At 35.8% G+C, this 20,753-nt stretch overlaps 2 protein-coding genes across 3 annotated transcripts; one reads left to right on the plus strand and one right to left on the minus strand.

The window, feature by feature from the left end:
* The first annotated feature begins 3,667 nt into the window (after window positions 1-3,667).
* Window positions 3,668-8,031, plus strand: LOC136228582 (probable inactive purple acid phosphatase 27). The gene is made up of 12 exons (XM_066017013.1): window positions 3,668-3,980; window positions 4,117-4,208; window positions 4,430-4,499; window positions 4,576-4,701; window positions 4,871-4,963; window positions 5,276-5,405; window positions 5,749-5,830; window positions 5,933-6,065; window positions 6,486-6,691; window positions 6,788-6,913; window positions 7,077-7,386; window positions 7,494-8,031. The coding sequence occupies exons 1-12, from the start codon at window positions 3,792-3,794 to the stop codon at window positions 7,797-7,799; spliced, it is 1,863 nt and encodes a 620-aa protein (XP_065873085.1). The 5' UTR covers window positions 3,668-3,791; the 3' UTR covers window positions 7,800-8,031.
* A 5,723-nt stretch (window positions 8,032-13,754) lies between these two features.
* LOC136228592 (uncharacterized) lies at window positions 13,755-19,062 on the minus strand. Of its 2 annotated transcripts, XR_010688762.1 has the most exons (8): window positions 18,639-19,062; window positions 18,374-18,560; window positions 18,012-18,262; window positions 16,666-16,780; window positions 16,477-16,569; window positions 16,221-16,364; window positions 15,687-15,822; window positions 13,755-14,212 (listed from the first exon to the last, which is right to left on the minus strand). XR_010688762.1 is itself a non-coding variant. In XM_066017023.1 (7 exons), exons 1-7 carry the CDS (start codon window positions 19,010-19,012, stop codon window positions 14,096-14,098), a joined length of 1,281 nt encoding a protein of 426 aa, XP_065873095.1. In that variant the 5' UTR covers window positions 19,013-19,061; the 3' UTR covers window positions 13,755-14,095. The 2 variants fall into 2 exon arrangements, 1 of the variants encoding a protein (XP_065873095.1); XM_066017023.1 differs by lacking the exon at window positions 15,687-15,822 and having other exon boundaries at window positions 18,639-19,061.
* Window positions 19,063-20,753: the final 1,691 nt, after the last annotated feature.

A 20,753-nucleotide genomic window follows, 5' to 3' on the forward strand; every position in this document is an offset into this window, starting at 1 on the left:
ATATTTTGATTTTTATTAAATATATATTTTGATTTAGAATGCTAGAACCGATAAAGTTTGGACGAATGTCATTAAATCAACATTTCAGGTTTACCATGGTGTGAAAATGTTGCTTTCTCAATCGGTCACTGTTGTAACATATTTTCAGCAACATGTTTCTCTACCAAATCAGTAAAATGCAACATTGATGCGTTAGTTTTGCATCTCATTGTTTCTATTCTTTTGGTTGTGTTCTGCGTAATTCTAAGGGCTTGATTGGATGAGGGTTTATAGGAGTTAATAAGGGAAGGGTTAGTAAGAGTTGATAGAAACTCTTGTTTGGGAGGGGAGAATGTTAGTAAGGGCTTTTACAAATCCATGTTTGAAACACAAAAAAAAATTAGAAGAGTAAGGTAATGGAGGGGTTTTGAAGGGTTTTTTTTTAAGAAATTCCATCCAAATTTCAACCTACCAATTCGGTGGGTTTTGAAGGATTAGAAATTACCCTTCCTTCTCATTTTTTACCTTTTCATACCCTCCTCTACCCTTTATTTACCCTTCCCTACTCTTCATCCAATCAAGCCCTAATGGAATTTTAGCTGCTTGTAAGGATGAGATTGATTGTCAAGTGATTTTCTATGCTTTATCTCTATCGTATTTCATATCTAATCTCTTTTTTTTATCATTTATTAGTTTATGTGCAACTTATTTTTATTATTAAAAGAGTCATATCTCTTATTTCGTTTAAGGTTCATAAACCGTCCCTAATTATTGCAACAACTTAATAATATTTTTATAGTTTTTTTAGATGCAAGCAGCTGTGGGAGGGCAGGCTTCTTTTTTTTTTTTTTTTTGAAATCAAGATGCATTAATGAGCCACAATCGGCCAAAGAGTCAACAAACCGTTAGCTAGTCTCCTGACAAAACGGACCGAGAAGCCGTTGTTAAGATTAAGAAGAGATTTGCAATGTTGTATAATATCCCCGAACTCACTATCATCAACTAGAGGGGAGTTGACAGCTTGCACGACCGTTAGTGAATCCGATTCTAGAACCACCTGATCGTAGCCTTCTGCAATAATCCATCGTATAGCATCCAGCAGCGCGGAGGCTTCTCCTTCGTGAACAAGCTGCAAACCGTCCCCAAGACTGACACGAGCAGAAAAAAATAAGCTCATATCAGAGCGAAGAACAGCAGCCGTCCCCGTCTGTCCAGTATCAGCAAAAAACGCTGTACCGAGCCAAGAGGGAGGGCAGGTTTCTTGTTTCCCCATATCTCTAGCTTTTGTTGTTAACTCTTCCGTTTAATTAAAAAAAGGTTCACTTTTTTTTTTCTTACTTTTTAAGATCACTTGATTTTTCAATAGCCATATATATATAAAGATATATTTTAAAATGTCAATTAACTAATAATTGTTGTTTTATGAAATAATAATTGTTTAAAGTAGACTTATATTAGAAAGAAGAAAAAAAGAATTTCAATTTCTAGGCAAGAATTTCAATTTCTAGGCCACATTATTAGAAACAAATAAATGAACTCTTATTTCAATAAATAAAAAGAAGCAAGCAATACTAAGAGAAATATTAGAATACTCCTGCTGTACGGTTTCTTTAATACTCCATCCATTCCTTTTTTATATGTCGTTTAAATTTTTTTATTAAAATCAACGCAATATTAATGAGACTATTAAAATGACTAATATACCCTTCTCTAATCTCTATTTTCAATACAAATTTCTCCCTCGTCTTATTTTTTATGGCTTAATTAAGGTTATTTACATTGATAGTTATACCTCTCTCTCATTATAAATAGGGTCAAATTAAAACATTATTAAAAGTGTATTAGTAATACAAAACGACATATAAAAAAAATAAATTAAAAAGTCTAAAACGTCATATAATAAAAAACGGAGGGAGTAGGATAATAAAATAATAGATTTCGAACTTAATAACATTAAAAGCCAAATGCTAGCGGTTCTCAAAGGTCCGTCCAACAAATAGGACAAATAGGTCTAGATGCCTCATCAACCTTCACTCCATTGCCTCACTTTGGGCTAATAATGATCGTAAAAAAAAGTAACTCTCTCTTTAAATTGATATTTTTTCATAGCATTGTTGTTACAATTTTACTGACTTTGGTATTAAAGTTTATCCAATGGGCTTACTTTAATGTAGGTCAAAGCGATCGAATTCTTGACCAGATCCAATATTTGGTGTGGTGAACATATATCCTACTTAGACAACCTTCAGACATATTCTTTCACCTCAACCGATCAAGAAATCCCCTTGCGAAAGGTCCTCGCAAACGGAAACACCAACCCAAACTTCTCGACATGGATCTGGGAAGCACCTTGAAAGCGGCCCCAACCGTGATGACTTCTCGCCCAACAGAAAAGAAGGGTCTACGCCTCCTGATGACAACGATAACAACAACCATAATTGTGATGAAATCGTCTGTCAGACAGACCTAATTGCTAATAGTTAGCAACATTTGACGAAACAAAAAAGACCTAAGAATGTTACAAATAATTCTGCAAAGCTAACAATAAACAATTACTAGCTAACAGCTAAAAACAAACATTAACACCCAACAACAATAGCTATGAGCTAACCGTTGAGCTAAACATGCGCTTACGAGGTTGTTGTTTCAGCTTTTTGGAACAACATTTTGCTTTTAATTCCAAACCGTAAGAAATATAATGTTTGATTAGGTTTATTCAACAAAAAAAAATAATTTTTTGATTTTTTTTATGAAAACAATTGTGTTTTGGAAAAGTTTTTTTTTTTGAGGTTTTTATGAACAACTGTTTGTATTTATTTGATATCGATAAAATTATCATTTTTATTTTCACGAAACACGTTTCTTCGTTAACATTATTCATATCTCTATAATATTATTCCTGAAAGAATAAAATTTTATTCCATACAATAAATTATCAATTTTAATTTTTAGTTAGTTATTTAGATTATTTTTATTAATTTGTATATTACAATTTCTATTTTTATTATTTGTTTATTGATTAATTTAAAACATGCTCGTATTAGACATTTTATGTACTATAACATCAAAAGTTCATCACAATTTTATCAAACATGAACAATTAATAAGCTAATAGCAACAATAAGTAACTAATTGCAACAACAGTTAACAACAACATCAACAACTATCAGCTAACAATTGAATCATATAAACCTTAATTATATTTCATATACGGTTTGAAGTGAAACGCTAAATACTTCTCCGAAAAACTGAAACAAACACCTCCTTAACTATAATTAAACATGGATCAAGATTATCTCAATGAAGATACATTCACGAAAATGTATGTTAATACTTAAGGCAAAATGCATTAGGATTTTATGCATAATCTTTTTTACTATATTGAATATTAAATTTTTATTATTTGATACCTGTGGTAAAACAATTAATCGAAAGCCTGGTAGATAAAAATAATGAAAATTTAGAGGGTCAATATAGTAAAAATAATTGATAAAACAGTACGGATAGATACTGATCGGTTAATTGTAAAATATACGCATGAGATGATATCTAAATTTGGTTTTGGTAGTTGATCAAAAGGTATATTCTGTTTTATTCTCAGAGAATCTCATAAAATTAAAGTTAAAATTGGAGTGAATATAGGCCATTGTTTTATCTCCATTTGTGAAAATCCCTCTTTTCGCTAATTGTATAGTACTCAACAACAAACACAGAGTGAGCTATGCCTTATTTAAAACAGTCTCTGCTCTTGCTTTATTTCAGCTCTTCTTCTGATTCTCCACCTTGCTTTCTTGTAAGCCAGAATCATCAAAATGGAGATTTATCGTCTTCTGAATCTCTTCACGCTTCTGTGCTTGCTACGTGTTCCCAGCTTGAGCTCCGTGTTAGGTCACAGCAAGGCCGGCGATCAACCCCTCGCAAAGATTGCTGTTGATAGCATGACCTTCGATCTTTTTGATCAGGCTTTTGTTGTCGCTGCCCCTGCTCGTCTTGGCTTGAAGGTAACTAAGGACTTGTCATATTGTCTTCTTCTATCAGTTTGAATTAATGATTCCAATTTGTTGAAATCAATGGATTTTGCTTCTACTAGAAACATGATTGTTTCTCTTTATCTATTTTCTCATATAAAAACTTCAGGGCGAGGATACTGAATGGGTAGATTTGGTTATTCGGCATCCTGAACCATCTCCCGATGATTGGGTTGGAGTATTCTCCCCTGCAAATTTCAAGTATGACTCCTATTCCTCCTATTGTTGTAAAGTAAAACCGCCTAGCTATATGCACTAAAGCTCCATTTAGTGTATCAATTTCAAAATAAAACCGCCTAGCTATTCTTTTTATAACTTGCTGATTTGGTATGACTAAACAAAATTTCTCCATTACACTTGTTTGTGATGAAAGTAGCTGCATTATCTTGGATATTGAGGAGGTGTTTGTTTTAATATGGCAGTTCGACTGAATGTGGTCCTTCAAATGAACCCAAGAAGCAAAAGCCGTATATTTGTACAGCCCCAATAAAGGTCTGTAGAATGTGATTTATTTTATTGGTTTACAAGTTGATTATTGCTGAGCTTTTGTTAAATGTTTTCATTCCAGTACAAGTATGCAAGAGATTCTTCCAATCCAGACTACACAACGACAGGTCTGAGTAATTTGAAATTTCAGCTGATCAATCAGCGGGCAGATTTCTCCTTTGCTTTGTTTACAGGTGGATTGTCAAATGTGAGTGTTCATCTTCATTTAGACCAAAACATCATTTGATTTTCATTCTAACTTTCCATTTAACTGTGTTAATGACGAGAAGTGTATATAAAATTATCTTCATATGTCGTTATAATTGTCTAGTAAAGAAGTTGCGGGCAGCATGACATTTTGTATTCTGTTCTTGCAGCCAAGATTGTTAGCAATTTCAAATCCCATATCATTTATAAATCCTAAAGCACCTTTATATCCTCGCCTTGCTCAAGGAAAATCATGGGACGAGGTTAGTTGTTTCATATGTATTCTTCCACTGCTTCTGAGTGAAAAGTTTCTTTGTTCTCAGAGATTTAAGTTAGCTTATTGACGCTATAATTCAAAATCCCATATGGATTTCTTTTGCTTATAGGGTCATTTCTTCATTTCTTGTGTAACTATTGAAATTACCATTTTCAAAAGACAATGGTGCTTGGTCAATGCTACTTTTTAACATATTGATTGCAATCTTTAGAAATTAGATGAAATTACTTTTACAATTTATCTCAGCTCTCATAGTAGTGTATCCAATATTTCAAGTGACATTTTATATGCTGCACAGATGACAGTAACCTGGACTAGTGGCTATAGCTTAGATGAAGCTGTGCCATTAGTTGAATGGGGTGTCGTGGGAACTTCTCCAATGCGCTCACCTGCTGGAACCTTGACATTTGATCAGAATAGCATGTGTGGTATGATCATTTATCTACTTATTTTCTGTATTTGCAGTATTTTGCTTATCGTATGCTTCATGTGGTTAATTTCTTAAGTTTCATTACTGTTCAGCTCTGTGTAATTCCATTCTGATTTATCATTATAGAGTAGTTATGGTCATGAAATGCGATAATAATTGGTCTAGGTAGATATTGTTCTTGCAGCCGTCAATACCTACTTTTTCTATCTCATGTTCATTTTATGATTCTTACATCTCATTATTGATAATTTGCATTGGATTCTGAGATAAGAAGTCCAGGATTTTTATTCTTTTACTTGGAAAATGTATGCTAATGGATTGTCAGTTTTCCTGTATTATAGGTTCACCTGCACGGACAGTAGGCTGGCGTGATCCTGGATTCATACATACAAGCTTTTTGAAAGATTTATGGCCGAACACTAAGTAACCATCTATAAACATTTTTCCTTTTACTCATCTATGAAATTCGGTCCTTTCAGTTCAATATCATAGGCAAATGCTAATGGCTTGATCATGTTCTTATAGGTACACATACCGGATGGGTCATATGTTACCCAATGGTACTTACGTTTGGAGTAAGCAGTATTCATTTAAATCATCCCCATATCCTGGACAAGACTCATTACAACGTGTCATAATATTTGGTGACATGGGAAAGGTAGTCTTCGGATTTTTTTATAAGAACTATCTTCTTAGGGTTTAGGGTTTACACCTACTATTAGTAGGTTTCCCATTTTTGCAATTAATTTGACATTATTTTTTTTTATTTTCCTACTCGTACCAAAAATAGGATGTAATGGTATCACAATATATCCCAAAATATTGGATGAGTAAGCTCTGTTGCAGCAATCATTCTGTTTACTGCTGTTCATTATCAAATCCTCAAATATTGTGATTTGGCATGTTTCTTCTTGTTATTCAAATGAGGTGGCATTTATTTATTTAGTAATGAGGTCTTAGCGAAATATGCAAGTTTTATGATGCATGCTTTGTCCAAAAGTTAACAATGTTTTGCATGAGTGTCTCTTATAATATTGTATTTGGGAAGAGAATTACATGTCTAACAAAGCTCTTTCAGGCTGAACGTGATGGTTCAAATGAATACAGTGACTATCAGCCAGGTTCACTCATGACCACAGACAGTCTTATTGAGGACTTGACCAACATAGACATAGTATTCCATATAGGAGATATCACTTATGCAAATGGATACATTTCACAGTGGGACCAATTCACAGCACAAGTGGAGCCCATTGCATCATCTGTGCCATACATGATTGCAAGGTTTGTGCACTTCTCTTCATGAGTCACTGCCATGTGTTAAACTTTGTTTACCATCATATGATCATGCTTTAAAACATTTATCCCTTTATTCTGCAGTGGAAACCATGAACGTGATTGGCCAGATTCAGGATCCTTCTACAATGGGGTGGATTCAGGTGGAGAATGTGGTGTGCCTGCAGAGACAATGTTTTATGTTCCTTCAGAGAACAGTGCTAAATTTTGGTAAGTAGAGTTTCACAAAAGCAGTTTTCATAGTGAGTTATATTATTGAATCATTTATAGCTAAGCAGTAAGAAGCATGGCTCTTTTTAGATATATGAATAAGCTCCCTAATTTTGGTAAAAAGCTTATGCGTTCTAATTTGATTGTGTCCATGAATATGCAGGTACTCAACAGATTATGGAATGTTTCGCTTCTGCATAGCTGACTCGGAGCATGACTGGAGAGAGGGAACTGAACAGTATAAGTTCATTGAGCAATGTCTTGCATCCGTAGATAGACAAAAGCAACCATGGTTAATTTTTGCTGCACATCGTGTACTTGGGTATTCCTCTGATTATTATTACGGCGCAGAGGGTTCATTTGAAGAACCCATGGGAAGGGAAAGTTTGCAGAAGCTTTGGCAGAAGTACAAAGTAGACATTGCATATTTCGGCCATGTACATAACTATGAAAGGACGTGCCCTGTTTACCAGGTACACAAATTGCAATATGTGGGCTAAAAGAATCAGAATTGCTTGATAGTTTTAGCTTTCTTTATGCATCTTCCTCTAATGCTATATTCTTTATGCTGTTGGTGCAGAACCGATGCACGAGAGAAGAGAAAAATGGTTATTCAGGGCCGTTGGGTGGAACAATCCATGTTGTGGTGGGAGGGGGAGGTAGTCACCTGTCAAAATTCAGTAGTGTTCCACCTAATTGGAGTATTTACAGAGATTATGACTTCGGATTTGTGAAAATGACAGCATTCAACCACTCATCCATGCTGTTTGAGTACAAGAAAAGCCGTGACGGCAAGGTTTATGATTCTTTTACCCTTTCAAGGGAATACAAGGATATGTTGGCCTGCGTACATGATAGTTGTGAAAGAACAAGTTTGGCATCTTGATTGAACTGCGTACATGATTTTATGTCTTAACTTTTTAATTTCTTAGAGAGTTAAGAATTAGTTTTTGGTTAGCTTATATTCAATGATTAAGGGGTTGTGTTCAGTCAGCTGTACTTAGTGATCTATTAGTATCTTTAAGAGCATAAAATTAAAGGTTGATGTAGCAGTAATTCAGAGCTCCAGTTCTGATGTGTCATTTGTGCAGGTTTTAAACAAAATTATTTTAATTTGAGCAGTTTTGATTTTTGTTGGAATAATGAAATGTCAACCTGAAGTATTGTTACAATACAGAATAAAACAGAGGATTCTATCTCATAGATATAGTTGTTAGGCTGTGTCTTGGGCGGGGCATTTCATAGAAGGGTCCTGTCTCTCCAACACATCAAAAGGACTGATGCAATCAAAACCTGAAAACTCTTTATGGAAGACAATCTGTTTTGTAACAATGGTAGACACTATAGTTATTTTGTTTAGTCTATCCTTTAACATAACAACCGTTTATCTTGTTACATTCCCCTCTAGTTGGAGCATAGATATTGATCATACCCAACTTGGTACAAATGTAGTTGATCCGAGTTCCTAGTAAAGCTTTAGTGAACACATTCTAATATGTGGAGTTGTGATTGTACCGCCTTCTAACTTTTCTCATATAAAATGACAGTCAACTTTTATATGATTGGTTCTCTCATTAAACACATAATTGGTTGCAATATAGATGACTGTTTTATTATCACACCATAACGTCATTGGTTTTGTTTGAATAAAGTCAAATTCATCAAGTAGACGTTGTAACCACACAAACTCACTAGTAGTTTGAGCCATAGTTTGGTATTCAGATTCGGCACTGGATCGAAACACTACACTTTGTTTCTTGCTTTTTCAAAAGAATAATTCGTCCAACAAAGACACAATAGCCAGTAGTAGAATGTCTATCTGTAAGGTCCTCAACATAGTCCGCATCTGTGAAATCTTCTACAATATGGTGGCCATGGTTTTGATACAACAAGCCTTTTCTAGGAGTTCCCTTTAGATATCTCAGGATATGAACAACAACGTCCCAATATGCTCGGATGAATTGACTTACAACACTCACTAGAAAAGGAATATCAAGACGAGTGATTGTTAGATAATTCAACTTCCCAACAACTCTTCTGTATGTCTCGGGTTTCTCAAGCAAATTGCCATCTTCAAATTTTAAATTAACATTCGGTATCATAGGAGCATCACAAGTCTTTGTTTCAATCAGTCCTACATCATTTAACACATCTAAACAATACTTTCTTTGACTTAGACAAAGTCCTTTGCTACTGCGGGAAACTTCTATTCCTAAGAAGTACTTCAATGGTCCTAGGTCCTTTATCTGAAAACAAGTATCTAGGGAAGCTTGCAATTTTGTGATTTTTGTTGTATCATTACCAATTATAATTATGTCATTAACATACATCACTGAAAGAATACATCTAGAACCAGATGATGCAAAGAAGACAGAAGGATCATATTCACTTCTACAAAGACCAAATTCAATTATTGCAACATTGAATCTTCCAAACCAAGCACAAGGGGATTGTTGCAAGCCATACAATGACTTCTTCAATTTGCGTACCTTCATAGACTCCCCCTCCCTTAAGCAACAAACCCAGGTGGTTGCTCCATATAAACCTCTTCACATAAATCTCCATTCAAGAAGTTATTTTTAACATCAAGTTGATGAAGCGACCAACTATAAGTGGCAACCAATGAAATGAATAGTCAGACAGAAGTAAGTTTGGCAACACGAGAGAAGGTGTCGAAATAATCAATGCCATATGTCCGAGCATATCCTTTGGCAACCAAACGAGCTTTGAGCCGAGCAACTATGCCATCAGGATGCATTTTAACACTGAACACCCCTTTGCAATCAATTGTTTTCTTTTGGCCCAGAAGAGAAACTAGATCCCAAGTGTGGTTTTGTTGCAGAGCCCCTATTTCTTCTTGCATTGCTTCTAACCAACCAGGGTGGGCAATGGCTTCTGAAACGGATGAGGGGACAACAAGAGAATCTAAAGAGGCTACATAGGATTTGGAAGAAGGTGATAAGGCATTATAAGACACAGACAAAGAAATTGGATAAGTGCAAGTATGTGGACCTTTCTGAAGAGTGATTGGCAAGTAAAGAATGGGATCAAATAGCGGTGTAGGGTCTGGAGCCAAAACAGACGAGGGAATACTAGTGTTTGGACTAGGAGTGGGTGTCGTAATCGCATATTGCACATGCCGAGAGTAAACTTGATGAACAATAGGTTGAGAGGGAGGAGAAACAACTTGTTCACTGATTGTATAGATGAGAAAATCATCGTTGGTGTCATCAGAGGGAAAAAGCGAGGAAGATGACAGTGGATTAAAAAATGGTGTATTTTCAAAGAATGTGACATCTGCAGACACAAGATAACGCCCCAATGATGGAGAGTAACAATGATATCCTTTCTGGAATTGAGAATAGCCCAAGAAGACGCACTTAACAAATTTAGGATCAAGCTTTGATATTTGAGGATGCATATCTGAACGAAGCAAGTATACACAAAGAATCGAGGTGCAAGAGAAAACACAGGCTGAGAAGAAAGTAGAACAAAGTATGGGATCTTACCCTTAAGGACAGCGGAAGGCATACGGTTGATGAGATAACAGGTAGAGGAAACTGCATCTGCCTAAAAGACTTTAGGAACATGCATTTGAAACATTATAGCCTAGGTGACTTCTAACAAATGTCGATTCTTACATTCACCCACACCATTTTATTGAGGGGTGACAACACACGTTGTTTTATGAATAGTACCATTGTTGTGAGAGGTAAGACTGAAAAGTGCTAGATAAATACTCTTTGGTATTTTCACTTTGCAAATGCAAATATTTTTATTAAATTGGTTTTTAATTTCAACATGAAAGTAACAAATAACAGTGAATAAATCAAAACAATGTTTTAAAGGATAAAGCCATGTTACTCTAGAAAAATCATCCACAAAAGTCACAAAATACCGATAACCAAGTTTAGACACAACAGGACAAGGACCCCACACATCAGTGTGAATTAAAGCGAAAATAGACTCAGCACGTTTATTTATTCTAGGGGAATACGACACCCATGATGTTTAGCAAACTGACAAGCTTCAGATTCCAAAGTAGATTCCAACTGAAAACTAGGATACGTTTTTTGCAACACAGGAAGAGACGGATGACCAAACTGATAATAAAGTTGTAGCAAGAAGAGCTTGTGCATGCAATCGATCTTGGCACCGCTACAAAGGAGTCAAGAACATACAAGCCATTCACTATATTCCCTCTACAAATAGTCTGTTTTGTCCCAAGATCATAAAAGAGGAAATAAGTGGGAAAGAAAACAATACAACAATTAAGAGATTTGGTGAGTTGACTAACAGATAGTAAATTAAACGGAAATTGAGACAAACATAAAACAGATGATAAGGAAATTGTGGAGGTTTGATGAGTTGTTCCATGTCCATTTACAAAAGTCGTAGCCCTATTGGCTAAAATAACAGATGGGGGATTAGTAGAAACATTAAAAAAAGAAAGAATATCTGCGTTGCGAGTTATATTATCTGCAACACTAGAATCAATAACCCGACTGCAAGACGAGGTGGAGACGCAAGTAACATGATTACATGTGTCAGCCAAAGCAATGGTGGAAGATTGAGGAACACCATGATGTTGTTGAAAGGGAGCATATTCATCAACTGAAATTGTGACAGTGGCAGCAAACGATTGGGGGGATGGTAGGATACCATTATGAGTAGCCATATTTGCAAATTTCTTCGAACTGTTTTGTCCAGGGCGACCATGCAGCTTCCAACATTACTTCTTGATATGTCCTTCACCTCCACATTGATGGCATATTTTAGGATTCTGAGATGTATGATTACTAGTAGAATTCTGAGAACCTCCCTTAACCCCTTGATTCACATTGCTCACAAGAGCCATTGTCTTTTGAGAGACCATACCAAGAGTCTTTTCACCATCCTTACAAACAGGAAGAAGCCGACTATAAAGACTAGAGAAAGAGGGAAACGTCCCATGGTCAATATCTGGTTGTGTGATATCTCAAACTCAGGACCAACGCCTTCCAGAAAGCCAAGAATAAATATACGATCGTCGTCATCATCTTGCATGCGTTTAAGATCAGCTGTAATGGGAAATCAAGTTCCCTCTTCTCACAAATTTGTTTATAATCATTGTAATACTGAAAGAATGTGCGGTCCTTTTTCTCAGTATGATGACAATAAATTGTGAACATAAGTTAAGTCCTGTTTACTAGCATACATAGACTCCATATAATCTCACATTTCTTTGACCGTATCACAATGAGTCACAGTATCATCAATTGTGGGATCTAACATATTTTGAATCATATTAAACAATTTATAAGATTTGTCATCATCCACTTCTTTCTATTCCTCTCCTCATCTCTAAGTGGAGGATTACTAGTCAAGTGATATGCCAAATCAACACTATTAGCACGCTTAGTAATAGTACATTTTCTCTGAGTATAATCCTTAACACTAGTTAATTTCCGATCAGTAATTTTGGCATTACCAATAGTAATTTCAGTCATAACCTTCTTAACCTTTTCATCGGACATGATTATTTGAATGAATAAATCACCAGAGCAAATTAAACCGCAAGATAAAGCAAAGAGCAATTTTCTAATTGCAAGAACTACAGAATAAAAAAAAATCAATAAAGAACAACAATAAACAAAGCAACCCAACCCAAAGAGCATAAACGAAAATCACCAAGTAGTAAAACTAAATGGGTAGATAAGCCGGAATGAGTGAGACGACGACAACAAAAGAAAACTGGAGTCGACCAGACTTCAGGCGGTTCTAGTCACCGGACTCTGGGTGAGCACCGATCGACGGCAAAGAAATGTCCTGGAGTGGGAGGTGAGATAAACGGAGGTGTTGAAGATACTCAACCCAGACCACGATTCTTGACAGACAGTTCTGAGAACTGATTCTCATGGAAGAAAAAAAATTCACAGAGTCAAAATACCTTGCTCTGTTACCATGTAATTCAAGAGATAAAAATCAAATTACATCTAATTACACACACCAATGCTGCTGATAAGGATAGGAGAACTCATACTCCTTATGGAAGTTCATATTGGACACTCTATGATAGAACAGACTTGAAATACAGTCTATTCTGTAACAACACTCTATAGGATTGAGACATGCAACAACCTCAAAAAATCCAGACGAGAGAACTTCAATCTCTTCTCAGCTTATCTTATAAAAAGAGAGTCTGTAGTAAAGCAGACTTAGAACTTGTGTTCAGAAAGAAAAATTGAGAATTGGATTCTTACAAATAATAACTCAAAGACATTGTTGAAACTAACAACATGCTTATAAAAAAAAGATAAATTCCAGAAAAAATGAGAACTGGAAGGCAAAAACACAAAATTAAAGAGATCTAAGTTGCAAATTTCAGCAACCTATGGCGATGTTTCATAAAAACAGAGCGGAGGAAGAAATGTAAATCGTGAAATTAATGAGTGTTTTAATTGATGGTGTGATAATTAGGTGACAGTTGTCAATTTTTGAGTGGAAGGTCTTTTAATTGAGTTTGAGAACCCGGACGCTAATATAAAATCCCTTTGTATCATTGAAACTGAAATCGTACAGTTTTGTACACGAGGATTAAATTAACTATTCCTCAAAAATCTTGGAACTATTTACGTGGTTTTATTTTAGTAAATTCATGTGGTACTTGCATGAAATGAATGATTTGAATATACATTCAAGTCCACTTTTGTGACCTTATTGAAAGCCTGTCCGAACATATGTATCTGTTTGTGTTCTTTCAATCAAATATGTATCTGTTTATGTGATTTACCTTTTTGTATAATAAGAAGACATACCATTTACTAGATAATTTGCATGCCCCGACCTAGAAACCACTTAATTGACGCAATATAATAATACTTAAAGTTAAATAGGCATGCAAAGACTTGTTTGTTTATGAGTTTTAATCTACAATACATACATGCTAAGTGAGTTTCAATATACAACACATTCTAGACAAGCATCAGAAATCTACATCCTATCATGAAAAGATAAAGATGTTCTATCTTATATTTTCCGTTATCTAATATGTGGAGGTTACACAAAAAATTCTACCTAGGAGCTCTCTAACCAGGGACTAGCTTCACAGATGGCTGGGAGACCATCAAAAGATTGCAGCAAACTGGATAAATATGCTTTGTTAAGGAATGATAGCTCTCATTGGTTTAAAAAACAAAATCATCAACTGCTCATCTCGATGTCGCAAGGTTTGCTTTGCTGGTCATCTGATAAGCTAACAGATGCAAGCAGATCATCAATTTTCAGAGGAGAATGTCTGACGGCATGCTGGAACATAACCTGTAAGTGTATATTTCGACAGGTCAAGCAAACCTCTAACTTCTTCCATCGATAAAAACTTTTGTGAACAATAATGTAATTAAAATCTTTACACTAAGCATAAAAGCTAGGAAACTGTGCTAACAAATGAATAAATATACTTTCTTTCATTTCAAAGTAGAGTAGGAGTTATTAAAGGGGGTCTGGAGCCTAGGCACGACGGCCAGGTATGCACCTGAGTGACACAAGACACACTAAAAAAAAAAAAAAGGGCGGCCCGGTCGCATTACGCGTCCCCGCTGAGCGAGGGTCCGGGGAGGGGTCCCACCACAAGGGTGTATTGGGGGCAAGCCTTCCCTTGACACAAGACACACTAAAAGAAAAAAAATCCTAAACTGACTAATTGATATTTCTGATCAAAAGTCTCCAAATATATCAATCATCATAACTATCCCTCTCCTCATCTCCAACATCATCAAATTATTCTTCAATGATCTTATCCTCTTCATTCTCATCTACAAAATTAGTTTCTTCTTCCTCATCTTGAAGAAAAGCAGGAGCTTTTCCTTGCACACCGGAACATGGTGCTTAAGCTTTTTCCTTTGGCCTATCACTTTGAAGTAGATGTATTCGTGAAACTTTTTCTTACTCCTGTAGTGTTATAAGTACTTTTCAACTCCAGCAGCTCTACCAACTGAAACCCATGTTAAATAATCATGGTAAAAAGCATCCTGAGGCCCCTATCTTTAATTTTTTGGTTCATTAAGCCTTTGATCTTTTATTTGGACACATTAAGTCATTGATCATTCATTTTTTGTCTCATTAAGATTGTTTGCCAAATTAGTTAGTCGTGAACATCTAAAACAGTTAAAAAGACGTTATTCATTTCATCTGTGTTTGAAATTATATTTTGTACAGTTAGATAAGATTTGTACAATTCCCATATAGCCACATTACACATATCAAAAGTTGCTTTACAACAGTGAAAAATAGAAATTTCGATTGCAGGTGGAATGAGTAACACCATGTTAACTGAGTTTTATGTTCAAAGCGGGTTTTTTTTTTTTGCCATTGGGGGGGCTTAATGCGACCAAATACAAAAGATCAGGGGCTTGATGTGTCTAAATAAAAGATAAGGGCTTAATGAACCAAAAATCAAAGATCAGGGGCCTCATGATGCTTTTTGCCAATAATCATCTCAAACATGAGTTCATCATCATCCGACCCCTCATCATCCAATCTATCCATCAACCATTCATTAGAGTCATCTACACCTATTTGGCTTGCCATTAGTTCTTGATTTTGTTTTTCCACTTCACTTTCTTATTTTGTATGTTGCATTTTGCGTTTTTCCTCTCTTTCTTTTTTCCGCTGTGTGTGTTTCTTCAAACTCTATTATTTATTTTGGACACTAGATGTTTCTAATCCAACGCTGGAGATTATAGATGTATCTAACTTTTTTAAGACTGAAAAAACATGAGACAAATAGACCCACCTCTTATAACCACCTAGGCGCACAAAAGCTACACCTTTTTGATCGCTGAGTGACATCGCCCGCTTTTGGTTTGGTAAGGCGCTCAGCCTAGTGTGCACCTGGAGCCTTGGGCATGCCTCGGGCGCGCCTTTAACAACTATGAGTACAGTTCTCCAAAGTAAGAACTTTAATAACATATGGTAAAAAGGGGAACTTTGAAATTGGAACCTCATATCTTCTTCATTGTTAGATCATTTGTATCATCCACCACTAGCCAAACACTTGGCACTCCTAGAGATTAAATACTCCGAAGTCATGTTCTGTTATTCAAATGGCTTATTACTATTGAACTCTAATGACCGACTTTTTTCCTTGTCGTAATACTCCTTCATTTGATATATATTCTTCTCTGAATCAGTTGACAGGCTTCCGAAGATAAATGCCTGTCTTTATTGGTTATCACGGCTAGCATCTACTTTGATTAAGATAACCACTACCCAGATAAGAGAAGAAATCATTACTACATTAAGTGCAGAATGTAGTAATCTAACTAACCTTGGAGTAACTATCTGCAAACGCACGTGCTCGATTGGACTTGCCTAAGTAACGTAAATCAGCTTTCTCAAGCTTTCCATCCACTACAGTCAACCCTTCATCACTAACAGCAAAACGTAGAAGATTTCCGGACTGCAGCTCTGTCTAAAGATTCCAAAAAGAACACTATTAAAACTAATATGAAAATAGTCCTTTTGAGAGAGAGATAGCTAGTGAAACAATATCCTAAGCCATACACTTGTTTGAAGAAACCAACCTTTTGAATGAAACCCAATTCCAAGCCCCCAAATTCCACCGGGGGATCATCCGAAGTAATTAGTTTCCCGTCACCTTGTAGCTCCAAGACTACCTGGTCATAGCAAAAACGAGCATCCAAAAACTATAAAAAACAGCAAAAAGAAACCTAAAGAAAGTACAAGGACAAGAAACCAGTAACTCTAAATACCTGTTGTTGGCTTGGCACCTGCCCATTACTATCAGTGTCAATGACATACTGACTACAGCTCTCATCTTTCCAGACTAATGCTAGTGGTGTATTTCCAGTTTGATAGTGTGAATGCCTGAGAGAGGATTAATGTGGTCGTCATCAACTAAGCTTACAAGATACAAAATGCAAAATAGATGCCGAGTGAATCAAAATTCAACAATCACAATCCATCATTTGCAATATGATATTATGCATGCTGAGCAGAAACAACACTACAGGTAAATACATCACCAACAGGCCGGATTGGCAGCTCAAACATCAGTAAGGTGATAAAAAAAAAAAAAAAAAAGGGCGGCCCGGTCGCATTACGCGTCCCCGCTGAGCGAGGGTCCGGGGAGGGGTCCCACCACAAGGGTGTATTGGGGGCAAGCCTTCCCTTGCCAATTTAATTGGCAAGAGGCCGCTCCTAAGACTCGAACCCGTGACCTCTGGTCACACGACAACAACGTTTTACCGTTGCGCCAAGGCTCGCCCTCGAAACATCAGTAAGGTGATATATATCTAATTAATTGAACACTTAAATGACTCATGTTTGTTAAAGCATAAGCTCATCAAAGAAAATGTTTTATCAGTGAAATATATCTAATTAATTGAACACTTAAATGGCACTCAGGCAACCTGCAAAAAATTAAAATTCCTAATTAGTTTCCAAACGAGCACTGTGGTATCCAACAACAACAACAACAACAACAACAAAGCCTTAGTCCCGAAATGATTCGGGGTCGGCTAAAATGAACCATCATATAAAACCGTGAAATCAAGTCGGATCAACGACACAAATTCTCCCCCTCCACTCTGTCCTATCCACTACCATATTTTCCTCAATCCCCAATAATAGCACTGTGGTATCCACTTGCCAAAAATTTAAAAAACGCAGACATAAATGTCAACTGAAACAATAAAACCTACCTATAATTTATCTTCATAAATGCATATATTGAATAAAGCAAAGAAGGAAAATTCTTCTGAAATCAATTCAAATTACTCCTCAAACCAAGACTAGGACGTTTTTCTTTGAAGTGACAAAGATTAGCACATACAGGGTTCAGAGCAGGTGGCACAGCCACTTTTATGAAAACAGCCTTACTGCAAGCAGATCAGCCATATAAATGACTATATACAAAAGGTATCCACTGCATTAGACCCTGCAAACTAGAAAATAAAGCTCTTCAATCTTCCAAAAGTTAAAAACAGTGCCTATGAATGAAGTAACAACTATTCATGCTGATAAAGTATATGCCGCCCATTAGCAAAGAGGAAATATCAGAAGAGAAGAAAGTTCTAGTCGAGGCAAAGGCTCATACTTGTTGTAGAACAATAAACCATCCTTAACATAAGGCACTGCTCCTGCATATGCAGACAATAGACCATTCTGGTCACAGTTGTAAATGGGAACTGAACTGAATCTATACTTATGATAAGAAGAAGGAGGATCACAAGCCCCAGTCTCTCCAAGCTTCGAATTCAACCAGAAAAATCTGAACTCAGCCGTACAGTCATATAGAGAGTAACCTCCCCAACAAATCATGTCTATTACATAATAGGTTTGGTCCAACTGCAATGCAAAAAACATCCAAAGAAACACATAAATAAATTATCGTTAGTTGATACTAGAGACGCAGAAATGAAAAATCTATGATCAGTTATTAGAATTTAAATTATGTACCTCGTGGAATATGCAATCTAGTATACAGTAAGACTGAGAAGGCCCAGATACACCTCTAGTCTTAGCACCACTAGGTAAAGCAGATGGGAAACGATGGAGAATACAACCATTCCTTAACCTACTCACAGTGGTTCCATTAGAAGAAACAACAAAACATCGTTTTCCAGATGGCCTCGCAAATACATACCTAGAGGAAGCAATCACTGTTAAAAACCTACTTAAAAGAGACAAAAGAAGGAGTAATTGAGAAAGAGGGAAAAAGGACCAGTCTTGGGGCAAGCAATCAGGGACATCGATCATCCATTCAGGAAGCATTAGCTGCCTGGCGAACCACTTTCGGGCCACCGTTCCTTTCAGCTTTGAGGCGTGACGAATGTCCAAGTCCTTTGACGAATCTTCATAGTCTTCTTCTTCGAGTTGTTGATCGAGGAGCGATTCGGATTCAAATTCGATGTCTGGCTCCTGTTCGGGTTGGGCATTCTGCGATTGCAGAGAGAGGACCGTGGAAGCTAAGCACCGAGCTTGCTGTTGAGCATCGCGGCGGCTCTGGGCCTGCCGCTCCAATGTCAGTTCCCTTCGCCTTTGCTGATCGGATATCGCCGCTCTCTTGAACGGACGGCGTAGATCGTGCGGTGCCATTTGCTTCTGTGCTGCGGCCGCAAAAATGGTCAAACTATTTAAACTTTGGCTTAAAGTTCAATTTGTTCCCTAATTTATAACTTTAAATTCACTTAAGTCCCTGACTTTTTAAAATCATCAATTATTAGTCATCAACCTGGAAAGTCAATTAAGTTTCTAACCTCTAAGATTGCCAATTGAGTCTCTAACCTATGCTAAAATCATCAATTAGACCCTTCTCATAATTAAAATAAAGTTTTATTCAGTTATTTGATATTTCCAGTTCGATTTTGATTAGTATTTTATGATATTTTAATATTTTGATAATGAATTTGGTTTTAGTAAAAATAATTTGGTTAAACCGATCAAAATTGCTTGCAAAAAGACCCGATCAAAATTAATATATTATACCAAAATATTTTTTATATGTATATGTAGAATATTTTTTAATTAAAATTAGTCGATTTTTTTACTAAAACTGAACTGATAACTGAAACTGAAAATATCATTAAAAAACAGTAAATAATTTATTGGTTTCCATCTTTTCATACAACATAATGTTTAGTCCTCCTATTTTAAAAACACATTATGATGTCATCAACCTTTCTCACCGTTTAACGCTTTAGTCTCTCTTTCTATTTTTAAGATTTCTAACCATTAAAAGCTTGAGAAATGAGTAAACTATCCCTAATTTATTTAGGCACACTAAACTAAAATCCTAGCCTCACTCTCTCACAAGTTTACAATCCCTGAAAACTTAAAACTCCTCTTTCGCTCTGAAAACCTAAATCCAAAAATCATTCGAAGGTGAAACCGTTTAAGAAAGTCTTTCGTTCTGAATATCTCGCATTCAACTGTAAGATTCTTTCTTAATCTTTGTTTCTTTGAATAAATCGGTTATATCATCTCTTGTTTTGACACTCTCTACTTGAAGTTATGAGTTGTTTCTCATTTTTCATTCTGACACTATTCTGGAAGAAATAATATTTAAATTGCAAAATGATTTTGTTTGTGCATGATATACTTTTGTTTTGAAATATGAGAGTATTGCACATGAAGATATGTAGCTTGATTTGTGATATAAGAGTACTGCACATAAAAATCTATGTTTGGTTGCAATTGAGAGGAAAAAAACTTGATTTTCTGATCAAAACAACATTCAAGTTTTACTATTTCATTATTTTGATCTTGGTAAGATAACTTCTAATTTAGTTGTTTCTTAATTCAATACAAATGGGAAGCGAAACTAATGAATTTGTGAGCCAACCTATGAGCACATCACAAGTCAATCTGGTCCCAAATAGCAACAATGAAATCAGCGGTAACGATATATATCTGTTAGCTTTGTTTGAAAAAATTGTATATAGTAGAAGGGGAAGACCTATTACAAGTAGGGGCAAATGGGTTATAAGAGGTTTAAGATCTAATAAAAATATTACTATTGAAGAACATGATACAAAACACAACGATGCCGATAGTGATGCATTCTCAGATAGTGACGATGAGGATTATGATGTGGATTTAGAGAATGTTTCAGCAAATGACGATAATGAAGCATCTGATTATCCCAATAATCATGAAATTAATGAAGATCATGAAGATTATGTCGAAAGTGATGAGTCTGACTTTTGTTTTGAAGCAATTAATGAATAAGATGACATTTACTCTTCAAATGAAGATAAGGAAGATCATGAAGTCCATAAAAGAAGTTGGAAACATCAAATTCGAAGTTGGTCAAATATTTGATGATGTTCAATCATTT

The sequence above is a fragment of the Euphorbia lathyris genome, chromosome 1 (genome assembly GCF_963576675.1).
Source record: "Euphorbia lathyris chromosome 1, ddEupLath1.1, whole genome shotgun sequence".
Lineage (NCBI taxonomy): Eukaryota > Viridiplantae > Streptophyta > Magnoliopsida > Malpighiales > Euphorbiaceae > Euphorbia > Euphorbia lathyris.